The 17,863-nt window shown below is 40.4% G+C and overlaps 1 protein-coding gene and 1 long non-coding RNA gene across 2 annotated transcripts; one reads left to right on the top strand and one right to left on the bottom strand.

The window, feature by feature from the left end:
- Positions 1-3,087: 3,087 nt before the first annotated feature.
- Positions 3,088-4,712, bottom strand: LOC115690786 (uncharacterized). Its single transcript, XR_004006912.2, has 3 exons — positions 4,287-4,712; positions 3,617-4,109; positions 3,088-3,168 (listed from the first exon to the last, which is right to left on the bottom strand). It is a non-coding gene; the product is annotated as an uncharacterized LOC115690786 (long non-coding RNA).
- A 2,762-nt stretch (positions 4,713-7,474) lies between these two features.
- Positions 7,475-15,835, top strand: LOC115690768 (senescence-associated carboxylesterase 101-like). Its single transcript, XM_030617234.2, has 4 exons — positions 7,475-7,741; positions 7,883-8,201; positions 12,343-12,924; positions 14,594-15,835. Exons 1-4 carry the CDS (start codon positions 7,722-7,724, stop codon positions 15,464-15,466), a joined length of 1,794 nt encoding a protein of 597 aa, XP_030473094.2. The 5' UTR covers positions 7,475-7,721; the 3' UTR covers positions 15,467-15,835.
- The last annotated feature ends 2,028 nt before the right edge of the window (positions 15,836-17,863 follow it).

The following is a 17,863-nucleotide window of genomic DNA, read 5'->3' as shown; positions in this document are numbered from 1 at the left end:
TGCATTAATTATTTTTCTAGTTACAGCCAGAAAAGATCAATCATTTCTTATTCAAGCGGAGAGTGCTTGCTTAGTTGCTGCCTTAGCGGAAGACTGAAAGAGACTTGTTGCCTTATTTGGAGGACACCAAGTCAACGTTCTAAAAAATTGAGTATAGCAAGACGACCTTCTAATATCTACAGCAACGCATTCTGTGTGTGACAAAAATGAAAGGAAAGGGCATAATACAAGGACGAGAATCACAGCATGTGTGTATTAAGAAGGCAATGTTTTCCTTTAATCACCCTTTTCCGCCAATATATGACTTTTGGAAATAAAAAATCAGTTTGAAGACATTTAACGCGAACACATGATCGAACTGGATGCATGTGAAGACGAACAGTTTGATTAATTGTTCCGAGAGGCTTCTGCTCAAGAGAGCGTATGAAGTGATTAGCTCATAATTAAATGACTGACAGCAGCATTAATCAAGTGCTTAGAATAGTCTTTGCCTTCTCGTGGACCTCGGCCCTCAATTTGCAGTAAAGAAATGCTTGATCACTTGATGCCTTTTGCGGATTGCTGTGATAAGGTATCAATCGGAACTACTTGACACAAACATAACTGGCGGCGGTTCTATCTTGGTGCTGGACGGAGTCAACCGACACGAGATGATTTTGTTATCATTGGTAAAAATAGTCATGTCAGTCCTAAACATCTAAACGTTTCGATTGATCTAATTTAACTGTACACCTTTACATGAAGATCTAATCAAGCCCTCCTAGATATTTATAACCTGAAATTTCTGATACGACGGTTTAGTCATTACTTGTCATCCTGTGTGGGATATGACGTCGACAACTTTACTCTCTGCTTGTACTCAACAATCATCCTCCATGCCCGTCCAGCTCGTGGTTGTCAAGTTCGCGGTGAGCTTGGCCACTCCTTTAAATCTCAGCGAGCCCATTTTTGTTTGTTTGTTATTCTCTATTATAAATCGTCTTCTGCAAGCAAATTCAAGAGACTTTCTAGAGAACCAAATAAGGAGCTGTGCCGCTGTTGTAGTTGCAGACCCTTGATTGTGCCCCAGTCATCCATGGATTGTGAGAGTTCACAGGTTCGTCGAAATGCCGTTAGTGTAATTTCACCTTGTGGCTCGACAACGAGGGGTAAGAACTCTAGGTTTGTTGGTGTCAGAGATCCAATGGTGAATTCACATGGGGGCTCCTCTGAATTCGGCCACTCCTCTAGATGAATAATAACCCGAAAGAAAAGAGGAACATTACAAAATGTAAAAATTATGCAAAATGACATCATTTGGAGTAGAATTGTCGACGTTAGATTGCGGGCCGTGATATGTAGGATGGCTGGTGATAATTAGATTGCCACGTCAGCAGTTTAGGCGAGATTAGGCTGAGAGGATTTGATTGCATTTTCATTCAAAGGTTTAGGACTACACCTGATTAATTAAACCATTTATGATGATTGAATTGAAGTCCGTATAATTGTTTACAACTAAAATAGCAATTTTCCCGTAATCACTTACACACCAACAGTTTAATTAGCTCGTACGCATAAGATGAATGTTTGATGTTTGTATTGTTGTCTTTTTTGGCTATGACGTTCATATTGGTTCTACAAGCAACGAAAAAAAGAAATAAAATAAGGCAATAGCTATATTGCTAGTATATTATAGGAATAAGTGCATTGAAAGTCCTAAAACTTTTGATGAAAGTGCAATTGAGTTCTAAAACTTTCAAAAAGTGCAATCAAGTCCTAAAACTCTCAAAAAGTGCAATGAAGTCCTAAAACTTATCAAATTTGTCAGTCCTTCCATTGATTGCACTTTTTGAAAGTTTTAGGACTCGATTGCATTTTGATGATAAGTTTTAGAACTTGATTGCACTTTTAAAAAGTTTTAGAACTCAACTGCACTTTCATGACAATTTTTAAGACTTTCAATGCACTTATCCCTATATCATGTTACCATTATACTAGCCTATAGACCCCTCTGCAGGGGTAAAATACTTGCGAAATAGATTACAGGAAATATATTCAACTAGTAGTTAATTATTTCCATTAACTGCTTCCTAGTGGCCTCAACAACCGGCCAATCATCACAATTAATTAACACAATCGATGTAATTAGAAAAATAAACTGGTCAGTTGACCTGGACTTGGCAAAGTCGTCGCTTTGTAGGCAAAAGGCATATCCGGTGAAAAGATCGTTCCATTCACTGTTCCAAGTGGGCCTTTCCTTTTGCACTTCTCGTAGTCTTCCTCTGCTGCGCGTGCTCTATGGTCATCGCCTTCCGGGCGTTATCCCGCGGATGGAGTCAACCGACATGATTTGTACACTAGCAGTTTAGGGCGCGTTTGGTAACTTTTCTATTTCTGAGAATAATTTCTTTTCAGAAATAGTTTTTTCTATTTCTATTTTCTGGATGAGTTTCCGAGCAAAAGAATGTGTTTGGTAACTGCATAAAATTTCTATTCCTGAAATAGAAAAAGAACAGAAATGCGTTTGGTATAATCAAAAAAATTTCTATTCCCAATTTTTTTCATTCAAGTCTATAGTCTATATCTTTTATTTAACTATAAATACAAGTTATAAGTGAAAAAAATCAATAAGCATGGTTTATTGGTTTGTCTAATCCTTTTTAGCTCACACTACTTTACATATATATATATATATATATCTATCTTTAGCATGCTCTTCATGGATAAAATTAATTTTCTTAATCTTTATTAATCACTTCAATAGTCACAGGAACTTTGAAAATTAATTTATATAGACATGAATCCTTAATTTTCTGATAATGATTAAGTTTACAAAATCAATTTAAATTTGATTGTGACTTATATATATTATACATTTTGTTTTCGTCCAATAAAGTTGAACATATACTTGAAGGAGCAATCTTTATTTGCAGCAAGAAAAGCGTAATTGAATGCCAATACTCCAAAGAGATTCTCTATACTCCTAGTACAAAAATATCCCATCGACTCATGCTTTGCCAAATATTCAAAGCTCACCAAACCTCCGTTTGAAACACTGCACAAGCTTTGGATTTGAAAAATACAAATATTTATTGACCTGGAACTAGAGGGAAAATCATGCAAAATTTAATTTCACCTGTCCAGTCATGAATATCAAGACATCACCTTCTGGTTCCCGAAGATGTATGTCTACATTTTAAATTAGTTAGAAATAAGAGTTAGTATTGCAATTCAAAACTTTTGAATAGAAAAGGCAACAAGCAAGAATGACCTATCATAGAAATTCATTTTGTTTTGGGCAAGAAGTTCATAACAAACTCAAATATTGTGTCCAGAGAACTTTAGTGTGCTAAGTGAACTAACAATAACTTCCATACGTAAAGTGAAATTTACTGGGAACAAAAGGAAAAGATCGCTGTGACAATAGATTGAGCTTTGACAGAGAGAAGATAGAAAAAAACAATGTATCAATTATAAATTAGATTAAAAAAATACAAAAACAAACATTAACCAAACTACAAACCGACAACCAATAATTGGCAAATACATGGAAGCCATCATCATGTCACGGCATTAAGCCAAAAAGATCAAAGTGCAAGCTTGAAGGGGTAAGTATATGATCAAAGTCGTATCATACTGAGGGCCGTTCTCAAAAAAGACTCAAGATAGCTTGTAGGACGCTCTCTGCTGTATACTATTTCCACTGGATATAACTTTCCAGGAACATTTAGTACTGGGCAATCTGAGAAAAACTTAGAGACTTTATTGCCATCAAGAGTAGCCGAAGTTATCAGAACCCTCAAATTGGATGAGCGGATCTTGATTAATCGCTTCATCATTGCAAGCAATATGTCCCTGAAGGTACATCGCCAGTATTATAAAAGGAAACTTGATCAGTAGCAGCAGACAGATACAGACAGGGTTACAGAAATTGGACACTAAAGATGTATCCCATTCACATGACACGGAAAAGCCAACAGACCCTCAATGCGGGAAAAAGTAGAAGAATCGCACATAGAACTCATGTATTTAAACTCATTTCATGGGCTTCATCCAATATTATGACTGAATATTCACTGAGCTCCAGGTTGGATAAACTTTCGCGAAGAAGTACACCATCAGTAAGGTATCTGAGCAAGTACAAAGTCCATTGTTAGAAATCGCAAGGAGGGAGAGCACAAGATTCTATCCAATTTCCCCAACTGTGCAAGCAATGGAGGTCCGAACATTCATATATCTAGGAGAAACTCTACAAAATCAAAGCTGAATATGATTTGGACATTGGAAAACGTTCTGAAAAAATTTACTTGATTCTTGTCCTCTCCGAAGTCCTATCCTCAAACCGGATGGCATAACCCACTTCCTCCCCAAGCTTGACCCCAAGCTCTTGCGCCACCCGTCTGTGCACATGATGTATTAGGATCGCATCAGTTCCACAAGCATAAATCATCACAAAATTTACAATGAGGAGAAAAACAGCCGCTACAGATTATGAGATCATTAGAACACCGACGTAAGGAGACAGGAGTCCACCTCATAACAGAGGCCAAACTGTCTCGCAACCACAAGCCTAAAAGCATCTCAATTTCTAATATCGCTGTCTAAGCATTGAACTGATGAAAGAACCACAAACACTAGACATAGCAGGAAAATTCAACATGGACAGCTCCCCCGTGAATATACATGCATGTTGATGTTTCGAGAGGATACAAACTAGTCCCACGATTCTTCGTTACTACACAGGGATGCCGAAACCCTAGGGCCGCGTGCCCCAAATGAGAAAAGTCCAAGAAAATGGAGCCTGAAGGCACGGTGGCGCGCGCGCCCAGATCAGCGAGGGCGGCCCTTGCTCGACGGCGTCCCTATAGAATCGCCACACAGTATCAAACAGAGACGAGAACAGAAAGGCGTCCGGCGGCTTCCGACTGGCCAGGGCTTCGCCGCAAGTGACGGGGGTGGTGGCCGGTGCTTTGAGACTGTTTGCAGACGACGGAGGATGGAGGAGGAGTTGAGGCCGCAGCTTAAAAGGGTCGACGAGGTAAGAAGTAAATTTTAGGGTTTTTATTGAACCTTTATACCTTTCTATCTTTTTTTATTTCTGGAAACAAAGAAATAGAAAAATTCTACTTTTTATTTTTGTTCCAAATTTATTTCTTGGCCACTTTTCTATTCCGGTAATAAAAAAATTAACTAACGTTAACAAACGGATTTCTATTCTTTTTTTGCTCCAAAAAATAAAAGAATAGAAAAATAGAGCAGTAGAAATATTAGCAAACGCGCCCTTAGTCAGCCTGTGCTGGGAGCACGTCTTAAGGTTCACATTGTTGTCCTTTATGGCCACGACATTAATATTGTTATCTAAAAGCAAGGTTAACAGAAAGAAAATAAGGTACTAGCTACCTATTGACCCGGTGAAGAACTAATATAAAAAGATCCCGCTTGCAGTATAGCATGTGCAATTTGGTGAAGAACTAATATAAAAAGACCAAGACCTCTTTTGACCATTATAACTGTTTTTTTCTTCAGAGTTAATCATTGAGTAAATGACTCAAGTGATCTATGAACTTTGATCTTATGTACAATGTGGTTCCTGAACTTTAAATTTATTTAATGCAATCCCTAAATTTTTTGTGCATATTCAATTTAGTTCCCGAACTATATGAAAATATCCAGTGTTGTCCCTGAAGTTGAATTAACGGAATGACAATATTAAATATTTTCATATAGTCCAGGGACTAAATTGAACATGTACTAAAATTCAGGGATCACATTAAACAAATTAATAGTTGAGGGACAATATTGCACATTGAGCTAAAGTTTATGGACAACATTGAATAAATTTAAAGTTTAAGGATCACATTGCACATTGGGCCAAAGTTTAGGAGATCATTTATGTCATTATCCCTTATTCATTTCATCATTGCCATAACTTGCTCCCATCTATATTCAACCCTACTCGAAATATTGTAGAAAAGACTCACTATTGGTGAAAGAAGTTGATGATAAAACCATACAAGTAGTCTTGCAACCGAAATAATTGAAAAACACCGGTAGTTGCTTAAGTCGTCCAATTGGATCCACATATTCCACAACATTATTCGCCCTGCGGCATCTATCAAACCTTCACATGGACAATCTTATTGTCTCTTGAAATCATGTAAAAAGAATCGGACAAAAGGCGATCCATTACAATGACCACAGATACCGATTGATTTAAATAACAAGGACAAAAGGCAATCCATCATATGGGTAGAGTATTTGGGTTCACAAAAAAAACGAAAAAGAGGAGAAGAAGAAGATTGATTTTTTGTGTTTCGATCTTCATGGGTCAATCTGGTTAGGTGCTATCCACTTTTAATCCACCACAAGCCATGGAATTTTAATCTAGACTAAAGTTTTTCATACCCATAGTAAGATGTAACTAAGTACATTATTCAAAGTCACTACCCATTTGGCCTTCTTTGCACTCAAAGGCTTAATCTCTAAAATTAGTATGGACATATTTGCTTGCAATTTCTTCGATTCAATTGCATCTTCGACCCTGTTAATATGCGTCTTCGATCCGTTTCAACTCTCCGTAGGGCCCCACGTGTCTTCCTACGTCCCCCATCTATTCTGCTTTCTAACATCAATATATATTTCACTCATGTAGAGTGCCACATGTTAGCCATCCATAGAAAGTGTCGTGGAGCGCCACTTTTACATTTATCTAACAAGATAGATTCATTGTATCTATTTTACATATATACATGAGACATTTAATATTATAAGGTTAATTCTAAGCTCTAAGAAATTATTCTCTTTTCTTTGCACAAACACATCAACAATTTGTTACAGATGCAGCAATTTAGGATTTTTTGTGATTAAAAAATTTATTTGGAATAAATTTATCACATGTATACTAATTTGGAGTTTTTTTTATGGTATTAACCCAAGCTTTTATTTTGTTTACCAACAGTAAAAGTAATTGATCTAGATGATGGTGCATATAAAGTTTTTTATTTACCAAATAGAATTGTTCCATGAGCTTCGTTCATTTTTCTTTTGTTATAACCCAAGGGCATGGGTGTGAATACTCGACTACTTGGAGACCCATGGAACACATTACAAATCTCATGAATCAATTAAATTCGGATCTTCAACCTATGCAAGTAGCCCTGACTTAGTTGTAGCTAGACGCATTTAGTGAGATTCGAATAGGTGATCTCAAAGTTCCTAAGCTGCAAATCCCCTAATAACCAAGCAACTATGCTAATCCACGCATGGTTAAATTTTTCACATGTCAAACATCATATTACCTCACTAATACATCATCAAATCTCCGATTTTTTTTCTGTAACCAAATGAATCCAATCTCTGTTGGCTAGGGCCTATTGATAAAGATGAAAAGGATGGCTTTTAGAATTTCTTATCTTGGCAAATGAATGACTTTCGGAGTTTTCTTGTTTGGCCATTGACTTTTGGAGTTTAAGAATTGGTTTTAGAATATTGAACGTGAACCCACGGTCGATCCTGGAAGTCTCCTATCCAATTTAATTTATCTCAAACAAACCAACTGGGCTACTGGGGAAACCCCGTCTCTAGGATTATAATGTAGTTTTCCTTTTTGGTGGAATGATAAATTCTGCTAAGCAAACTGTCTTTAATTTCCTTCTCGGAGTTCTACAAATCTAAAAAGGACGCGGCTCGGTGGTTAAGTTGCTGTGTTTGTGCGACACACACAACCTTCCCAGATTGATCCGATGGAAGACCCTGAGCACGTGTAAAGATTTTCTTTTCCTTTGCTCAGTTTCTGAAACAGAATTTGCATAAATCCGAGATCTTGCGAAGAAAGTGCATGCGTTTCACGTTGACTTTTTACTGCTAAAACATCTCATCAGTCTGTTGGTTTTCTGAGTTGCAGATTCAGCAATGGATTATATTTGGAAAACTTGGCTGTGTCAACCAATATTCTTATAGATTCATGGAAAGCGATATTTGAATACCAAGGGAAGAACCCCGATATCATCACTCGTAAACATCAAGACTGCAATTTCATTGCCTTTGTCAGCTCACAGGTCACTACAGGTGATCTTCAACAAGAAAGCAGTCTGGTTCCTATATCGGAGATCTCTGACTTTAAGTTCCTACGCTCCGATACCCATCAATCTTTTTCGATAAATGAAGCTGCTTTTTCTCAGTTTAACTCTCTCCGTGGCGAGTTCTCTGAACTACAAGAAAAGGTACCCTGTTTATTTATTCTCTCAAGTTATCCATTATAGCTAGCTATTAGTTGCTCAGAGGTCTCAAAGTACTTCTCAGATCTAGGAATTTTCTCTTAAAGATATTGCCTCAGAAGTACTCGTGCTAATGGTTGGCCCCTTACGATTTTCGACTTGTTTCCGTTTGTCGGATGAGACGTGATGGCATTGCTTTGCTAGAGAAGTATGCTTTTTTAGCATAGTTGTGATCGTAAATGTAACGGTCTGAATTTTCGATCCTTTTTCCGGGATTTAAGGAATGAATTTGGCCAATGCACTTATAGTGAGATCTCACTCGGAAATGCGCATTCACGGAGATGCTAACCTTAGGGGTAAGGCCATTACGGGATTGAGTTCGCACGACCAAAGAACTCGACCTGGGTCCGATCTTCGACCATATGGATTGACGAGGGAATGTTTTGAGCCAACTGAGACCGGTCTATTTGATCGATCGTGTCCGAAGGGAACTAGCGACAGACCCTCGCAATTATATGACAACCGAGGTCGTCCCGGGTAGAGTAAATTTAAACGTGATTTGACTTAGTGTCGGTCACGGGTCGAGAACGCGTAATCCCAATGAGTCACCCGTTAGCCAGAGATAAGCTAAAGTCGCGATTGTTCGATCTTAGTCATTTCTTGGAATTCGGGCCCGGGAATCGAGAATTTTGAAAGTGACAATTTTGAGCGGCCGATGATGTTTTTGGCTTGGCCAACCTTGGGGCCACCCATTTCTGCAAAAAAATGGATTTCGGTTCGGGATCGGAAAAATTACGATTTTGCCCCTCTAGACCCCGACGTTGATTCTGAGGCCGTATGAGATTATTTTTCGAGGCCGATGTCATTTTGGGGTGGCCACGCACATTTAGAGTTGTTATGGTCAAAAATTGGAATTTTGGCTCGGAAGTGAAAAATAATATTATTTTAATCCCCAGGACTTTGCAGTCGATTTTCGAGGGCTTAAGAAGCTATTTTCGCTATTCCGACGCCATATTATGTTGGCCACACCCATTTGGGGTTGGTACGGGCGAAATATGAAATTTCGACCCGGGACCGGAAAAATGACCATTTTGCCCCTGGGCCGTTTTCAGTTCCGAATTTTGGGAAAATATTTGGGATAATTAAGAGTACTTATCAGCTGCATTATTGGACCTAAAGACCATTGCGCCCCTCAATTATTTGGATAGGATCAGCGAGGACCGTCGGATTAAGGGTAAAATGGTCAAGTGCGTAGGATCGCGACAAGTGTCCCCTTTTAGCCCCCCATCTTTGACCGGTCAGACCTCTCTCTCTCACCTCACCTCCGGCCATCCTCTCTCTCCCACGATCAGCCCCTCCTCTCCCGTTTTCTCTCTCTCTCTCTCTCTCCCGAAATTCTCTCTCTTTCACTCTCACGTTCTCTCTCTCCTCACCCTCACCCCCACCGATCGGCCCCCTCTCTCTCTCCCCCCTCCTTCGTGCGTGACCCAGCAAGGCTGGCCATCAGCTCGCCACCGCCGGTCGCCGCCCAGCCCAGCCGCCCTGCGCCGCTGCTTCTCCTTTCCGGCCACCGTCCGCCTCTCTCTTCTCTCTCCGTCTTTCCCTGTTCCGATCGGCCAAGCTGCCGCCGAGCCACCCCAGGCCGCCTTCCCCTGCCCTGTACGTGACCATCGCCACCCTCAGCCGCCCGTTTGCCGCCGGCCAGCCACCCGCTCGCCGTGGAGCAGCCGCTCGCCCGCTAAGCTGCCGGTGACGCCGCCGCCGCCGCTGCTCTGTTCCGGCTGTCCCCGCCCCTGTCCAGCCGAGCTGCCCTGTTTCTCTTAGGTAAGTGTCTCCCCCAAAAACTACCTAGGACTTCGGGTATTTCTAGGCTTGTTTAGGACCCGGTTTAGGCAATTTTGTGACTGTTTTTGGGGCTGTTTTGGGGCTGAGGTTAGGGCTGAGTATTTGGTCGTTACGGACTGATTAGGCGAAGAAATTTGCGAGGTTTAGGAGGCTCGATGATGGCTGTGATGTGTGGAACGATCGTGATTAATTTGTGTGATTGATTGGAATGGTTATGGCTAAATTGGGCTTAATTGATCGATTGTGGAATTAGGGATTGTGGGCTGTTTTGAAAGTGCTGTGGGCTGAGTATGGATTGGCCGTATGCTGTGTGTGAGTGGCCGTGTGGCGCGGTTGTGTGCCGTGAGCATGTGACCGTGAGGTGTGATGGTGTGGCGGTGCGATTGCGTAATGTGTTCGCGTGCCAAGAATGTGTGATTGGGTGGCGTGTTCGTGTGACGAGGACGTACAATTGTGGCATGTGTGTGAGGTGTGTGTGTTTTGCCGTGCGTATGTGTGGCCGTGTGTAAGGGAGGCCGTGTGTGACCATGTGATAGATGTGGTATGAGTGGAACGAGGATATGAAAATGTAGGATTGGTTGGAAAGGATCCGTCCTGAGGCGTGTTCGTTTACATGGGACGATGCCGTCCCTGACGAGGTGACGATGCCCGGCCCGACGGGGTGTCGATGCCTGACGAGGTCAGAAGACCGTTGGCTTGATGCATTTTACGCTGGCGCGATAGAAGGAAAGTGTGTGTAGGATTTCGTCTTGAGGCGTGTTCGTTTACGCGGGACGATGCCGTCCCTGACGAGGTGACGATGCCCGGCCCGACGGGGTGTCGATGCCTGATGAGGTCAGAAGACCGTTGGCCTGATGCGTTTTACGCGGGCGCGGTAGTGGTGGAAGAGTTGAAAATGAGCGGGAATTGGCTTGAGGTGCGAGGTTTGAAAAAGTGACGCATGGTGTGAGTTAGTGTGCGAGTGTGTTTGTATCGTGTGATGTGATGCTTAATTATGGGGTAGAAACTGCTAGGCACGGTATGGGACGTGCCCAAGTGGTTTCTGTCTTATAATTGAGGCACGCGCGCGACTGTGATTCATCGATGTGGTGTATTGGCTGTGTTATTGTCTAACGTGCAAGAACGTGTATGATGGATTCCAGGTAGGGTTGTGTGTGGTTGTTAGTCTGTTTGATTGTCGTGTGTTATGCGTATTTTCGTCTGGCGGTACGTGAGTGCCTACGTGGGGTTTGGGGTTGTACACTTATTGAGATTCGTCTCATATCATAGTTGTATAATCCACAATTTCAGACCCCCAACCTTAGACCCGGGAAGTTCGCCTCCTCTTTTTGGAAGTTCGAGGAACCACCTTTGGTGCCCAGTGGAGCTGCATTTGATTTTTTTCCGGAGCAGAAGCCAGATGACTCAGGAGCAGAGCGGAAGAGGGCAACCAGTAGGCTTTCCCTAGGATATTTTAGGGGTTGTTTAACTTGGGTTATCCGATAGTGAAGTTAAGATAACCAAACCCCTGAACTTTTGTTAAAACGGTGGCGGAGTATGTTCGTCTGTATTTATGTCTGTAATATGATGTTTGTATGTTTGGTGCTGTATGAAGATGTTGTTGTTTGATTGTTGTGGTGTTCTACCCTGTTGTCGTCATCTTTTTGTCCGGGGTTTTTATATCCGCTTCCGCATGTGGCTCTGATGTTTGGGTTGGGTCGGCGACGTTCCTGGAACGTCGCATCATTTCGATCGGAGCAGGATGTCGCGAGCTCGATGGGGTTCGGGGCGTGACAGTAAATCAGTGTCTTTATTCCGTGATTGTGAATCGAATGATGTCATAAAATTGTTGGTGCAGCACACATGAAATATGTTGGTTATGATGCAAAGCAACATATATATTTTAGTACGCCGAAGAATGAGAGATTTTTCATAATATTAGTAGTGAATATAGCCTAAGTGGCACTTCATTTGATGATTTTGTACACGTTTCTCTTTTCAAATGCACACCCCATATAAACACGAGAAATTGATCAACCGTTGTTCATGTCGATTACGTTATAAGGTACAAAAGATGGTGAAATTAATGGCATTTGATAGGTAAAAGTACAACGAATGATGCGTTATCAAAATCAGTAGGTTCATGCTCAATTTGTAGAATCAGCAGGGTTTCGTGGATTAGTGTGAGAGTCAATAAATTTGATCATTATATGAGTGCATGTTCATCAGAGAGGAATGACTCTTGGGGTACATATATATAAGCATTGAAAATTTCATTTGCTTCCACTGACTTTGCATTGATGCTCATTCTGCTTCAATGCAGGTTAAAACCTCTTTCAGGTCGCCAGAAAATAATAAAAAAGAGAACCATATCCCCTATATTATCACAGGACATTGTCTGAATGGATCCATTGCCTCACTTTTTACATTGTCACTTCTAAACACGCTTGATCCAACCAAATACAACCTCCCCCTTTGCATCACTTTCGGTTCGCCCCTCCTCGGGGACAGCCCCTTCCAACAAGCCATATCGCGCCATCGGACATGCAATTCTTGCTTCTTGCATGTGGTTCACAGGGATGATTGTGTCCCGAGATTATTCCTTGTTCCTCCCACCACTGGCCTGAGCTCATACGAGCCTTTCGGTACATTCCTTTTGTGCTCTGAATCGGTTTGGGCATGTTTCCAAGCTCCTGACTCTGTAATCGAGTTGCTCAAATACAAGAGCCCGGAAATTGTTGCTGGAAAACAAGAGGCCCGAACTTCAGATTATAAGGACTTTATTGAACTTCTTGAGAAAATACCTTTCAAGAGGAATGTTTCTAGCTTTCTCGGGCATGAAGCAGACTCATATAAAGCTGGGATTACTGCTCAAGTCACAGCAGTGGGCCTCTGGCCAAGTCAGGTAGCTCATCTTGACTATGTTAATGTTCGGTTTGAGCCCTTGTTCTGGCTTTGGTATTTTAAGCGGAGAAATCGCGATTTCGTTCTAATTTTGGACCGTAAATAAATAATTAATAGTTAACTATTAACTGTTAGTAACATAACAAGTACTACGTTAGTAACTTGAATATCCCGATACTCATCATGATTGATTATTGTATACATTGTCAAACTACTCTTTACAACTAATTATTATAGTAAGTTAATAGAGTAACTATGAACTGTTATTGTGCGTATTATGTTAATTTATCTAAATGAATATAATATTGATTACTTTTGTATGCACCGATACTATTGCTCATTTCTGTAGGAATTCTGAAAGTTGATAATGTTAATATGCTATAAAATATAACTATAGCTGTAATTATATAACTATTATCGTTTGTGACATAATTTATTGTTAAACTTATTTATGGTTTATCCTAATTATTGAACTATTATAAATTCTGACCAAAAAAATCTACTATAAATTAAATTGGGGGAATGATATTTCCACAAGCAATATATCTTGTTTCACAACTTTTTCAAGTTCTATATTTTTATTGGACTCATTTGCCCTTAAAGCTCAGCCACAATCTCCTTGAATATTCTCGAAAAGTATGAAAAAATTAACATCTACCAAATTAGGCAATAATCGAAGAAGACAACTTATCTTTTTTGTTTCAACTATTTCCTATGTTTTGTGTTTTGATTAATAATTTTTTTATAGTCTTCAAGTAACATGATCTATCTCTATATTAATGTCATAAGCAATTGTTAATTTTTAAAAAAGAAAGCTGCATTTTTTGTTTCATTTTAAATTAAACATACATATTTCAGAATAAAAAATAAACTACCAACTAATATATATATGTTATAACGTTTATTAATAAACATATTGTCTATTAAATTTGATTAAATGTATTTATTAGCTGCAATTTACTCTCTTAGTTACATAAGCTATGAATGATTTTTCAGTGAGATATATAGTTTTAGATTTTTTTTCTTCATTTTTTTCATCTTAATTTAATAGCATATGTCATGTTAATAGTTTCAGTTCTTATCTTTACTTACTTTTTCATTAATAACGTAATTATTTAGTGCAACTTATTCCCTTAATTAAATAAGTTATACTCAAAGTACAAATAAATTGTTTGGCTATAAATATTCTTATTTTCCGTTTTACTTTATTTATATACATATTATTTGTTTTTTCAATGTTTAATTTTACTATAATACAAAAATAGAAGTGAAATTATTTGTATTCAGCCAAACTTGTTCATGTTATGAAGAGAGGTATAACTCAAATTGCAAATAATCTACTTATAAATTAAATCTCTTATTATATTTCACTTTATATTTTAATTTTAATTTCACGCTAACATTTGGAACAACGAGCTATGGATGTATTGTATTATACCCTTTCAGCGCTTGCATTCCTAGGACGCAGTCTTTCAAATCACAAAACTCAACCATGATTAGATGACAAATAAGTCATCTATAGACGCACGATTTAATACCGGGTTTTTGTAAACAGCTCGTACACGTATGCACCCTTTCTCAAGAGTAAGTTGAACAACAAAGGCCCTCTGTTATGAATTGATCTTCCCCTCATGGACTTGTAACTGGTAGAACTTTCATTATCATGACAGCAGCAGGATGAGGGCACCTCTGCTCTGATTGAAAACATAGGAGTGCACGAACGAATCGTCACCAAGCGACTGAGAGAGGAACTTGATATTGCAGAACTGGATGAAATGAAAGTGTACCTGGCTTTTTTCGAGCGGTACGTGGGAAAATGCAGAGCTAACGGTGAGGGTCCCGGTTACTATGACAGCTTCAAGAATGCACGGGAACGGCGTGACAACGGAGTTGATAAGTACAAAACATACCCGATGGTCTATTGGGAGAAGGTGGTTGAAGATGCGGAGAAGCATCCTCAACTACCGCGTGCGCCACTGCGGAACCGGTGGCTTTTTGCTGGGAATAATTACCGGAGGATAGTCGAACTGCTAGACATAGCAGAATATTATAGAAGGGGCCGGAAGGATTACTTAACTCGAGGAAGATCCGATCACTACAAGCTGCTACAAAAATGGCTGGAAGATCGCCCAAAAAAGGAGGAGAAAAAGGATGGTCCTACTAAACCAAAAGGGGAAAATGTGATGGACGATTCGTGCTTATGGGCACATGTGGAGGAGGCGATCCGGTCATGCAGGCGGCTGGACAGAGCCTCTTCAGAACAAGAGAAGTTAACAAAGTTTGAGGAGTATGTTATGGATTTGATCAAGAAGCACAAAGTTTCTTCCGACATTTTTTTGGAGAAAAGCAGCTATATGCAGTGGTGGAAGGAGTATCAGGACAAGGTTTCTCACCAGTCACCCCTCGTCAATTACATGAAGAACCGCCACTATATAAATTCTGGTGAAGGTTCCCCGACCGATTCAAATGAGAATCCGTCTGATACCTCACGTTCTGGTCCTTCGACTTCTGGAGATCCTCACGGCTCCCAACGGTTTTCATGAGGAATGGCCGACATGAAAGTTATGCTGAAGGTATCCTGACCAATCCAAATGCTGAAGGTTATGTTGATAAGTAAACATTTGCCAGTCCCATGTCTGTATTATTAAGCGTTTTGCCATATTTCGAAACATGGTAAGACTACAACATTTATCCAGGCCTATAAGATTAATATTGGCTACTGCCCATAGCCACTGTGGCCCTCATGATAAGGACAGAAGTCACCATTTCCCATCAGTATGGAATCAATCTGCTTTCTCCGCTGCTTGACCCGAATTATAGGACACTGCTATGAGAAACGTATGCATTCCCATAGGCTCCAAGTTTGACAATCTATGCAGTCAGAATTGTCCGATACCAATAGGTAGATCAATTATCCATGCAAACTCTAGTAGATACTCATTCCACGTTAAAGAAAAAATTTGTGTGGCAAATCGGTGGGTGATTGACATCTAGCTTAATTGATGGGATTCTTGTTGGATGCGGAACCATGGCAGTGGTACTATAAGAAAGTTGTAATAGGCGATGACGCTCTTAAACTTCCCTTAATTTATAACTGATTATAAAAAACCATTCTTCCCGAAACACACTTATACCAAAATATGTTACAGGTATGACGTACAAATAAAATTTCGTCTCAAACACCTAACACACAAACTATTTGTGAACACAAAAAGCTCAATCGATCAGTATTACAATTTATTTTCTCACTTCACTAATAAAACACTAAGGGCAAACTAACTCATACAAACACACACTCCACTCTTTTATTTCTCTCACTCCCAGACGAGCAACTCTCTCTTTTCTCTCTGTTTGGCGAGCTCTCTCAACTTAGAGTCTTGAGGCTTTCCAAAGCCCTATTTATAGGCTCCAATCTAGCGCTCAGATGGAGACTATCAGTGCTCCACTTGAGCTTCCTAAGTGAATGGAGAAAATTATCAAAACAGTTCTAAACCTATTGCAATTGTGCCAATTCAGTCGTAAACCTTTTTTTTTTTGGCCAATTCAGTCATACACTTTTTGTTTTTGTGCCAATTCAGTCCATCCGGTCAATTTTGGTTAGTCGGCACTGACGTAGACACCAGCCATCCGGCCAATGCTGATGTGGCAATTTTTAATTTTTTTAAAAAAAATTTCTCAATTTTTTTTTCGAAATTTTTTTTTTCTATTTTTTTTTTCTTTTCTTCTTCCCTTGGTCGATCCAATGACAGGCCAGGGGCTAGGGCCGGCGAGGTCGAGTGACCTTGCCGGCCACCGGTCTAGCCATGGCAAGGGTGAGCTCACCCTGCCATCACTGGGCGAGCTTGTCGCCCTGCCATGGCCGACCTCGCCCGCGATAGTGAGGTCGCCCAGCCATGGCCAGATTTGGGCTAGGCTAGCTTGACCTCGCCCAGATCTAGCCATGGTTAGGCGACATCACTGTAGCGGGAGAGGTCGGCCATGGCGGGACGACGACCTTGCCTAGCGACAGCGAGGTGAGCTTGCCCACGACGGTGAGCTCGGCTAGCCATGGCTAGACCAGTTGCCAGCGAGGTCATCTCGACCTCGCCGGTCCTAGCCCCTAGCCAGTCACTGGTCAGAGGAAGAAGGAAAGCAAAAAAAAATACATGAAAAAAAAATTCGAAAAAAATTTGAAATTTTTTTTAATTTTTTTTTTGAAATTGCCATGTTAGTGCCGGCTGGCCAAAATTGACCACGTCAATGCCAGCTAGCCAAAATTGACTGGATGAACTAAATTGGCACAAATACAAAAGGTTTAGGATTGAATTGACAACAAAAAAATGTTTATGACTGAATTGGTACAATTGCAATATGTTTAGGACTGTTTTGGTAATTTTCCCAAGTGAAATGTGTAGCCAAAATCCTTGGAACAAAAATTCACAAGTTCAGCCACAAAATTTGAGCCCACAAACTTTGAAAGACGCAACCCTTAACTTTAGGCAGTCACGTGCGACTTTAAGAGCTCCCGTCTACTTTTTCCTATGGTAGCATTTATTTTGTCCCCCAAATAATTCCTTACCATTAGCATTACTATTTGATATCGCCTAGGTAATGTAACAGTCTGAATTTTCGATCCTTTTCCCGGGATTTAAGAAATGAATTTGACCAATGCACTATAGTGAGGTCTCACCCGGAAATGCGCATTCACGGGATGCTAACCTTAGGGGTAGGGCCGTTACGGGATTGAGTTCGCACGACCAAAGAACTCGACTTGGGTTCGATCTTCGACCATATGAATTGACGAGGGAATGTTTTGAGCCAACCGAGACCGGTCTATCTGATTGATCGTGTCCGAAGGGAACAAGTGACAGACCATCGCAATTATATGACAACCGAGGTCGTCCTGGGTAGAGTAAACTTAAACGTGATTTGACTTAGTGTCGGTCACGGGTCGAGAGCGC

Source organism: Syzygium oleosum, unplaced genomic scaffold, assembly GCF_021117445.2.
Source record: "Syzygium oleosum isolate NSW1041296 unplaced genomic scaffold, Sole_v2.1 Sole_v2.21, whole genome shotgun sequence".
Classification (NCBI taxonomy): Eukaryota; Viridiplantae; Streptophyta; class Magnoliopsida; order Myrtales; family Myrtaceae; genus Syzygium; species Syzygium oleosum.
The sequence above is the reverse complement of the archived record's forward strand: the minus strand, read 5'-3'. Positions and strand labels throughout refer to the sequence as shown.

Bases quoted from the DNA above. Each gene is read 5' to 3' on its own strand.
- LOC115690768 (XM_030617234.2), top strand. From the start codon at position 7,722: ATGGAAGACCCTGAGCACGT. The intron at 8,202-12,342 runs GTACCCTGTTTA...GCTTCAATGCAG, and splicing joins TCTCTGAACTACAAGAAAAG to GTTAAAACCTCTTTCAGGTC. The intron at 12,925-14,593 runs GTAGCTCATCTT...TTATCATGACAG, and splicing joins TGGGCCTCTGGCCAAGTCAG to CAGCAGGATGAGGGCACCTC.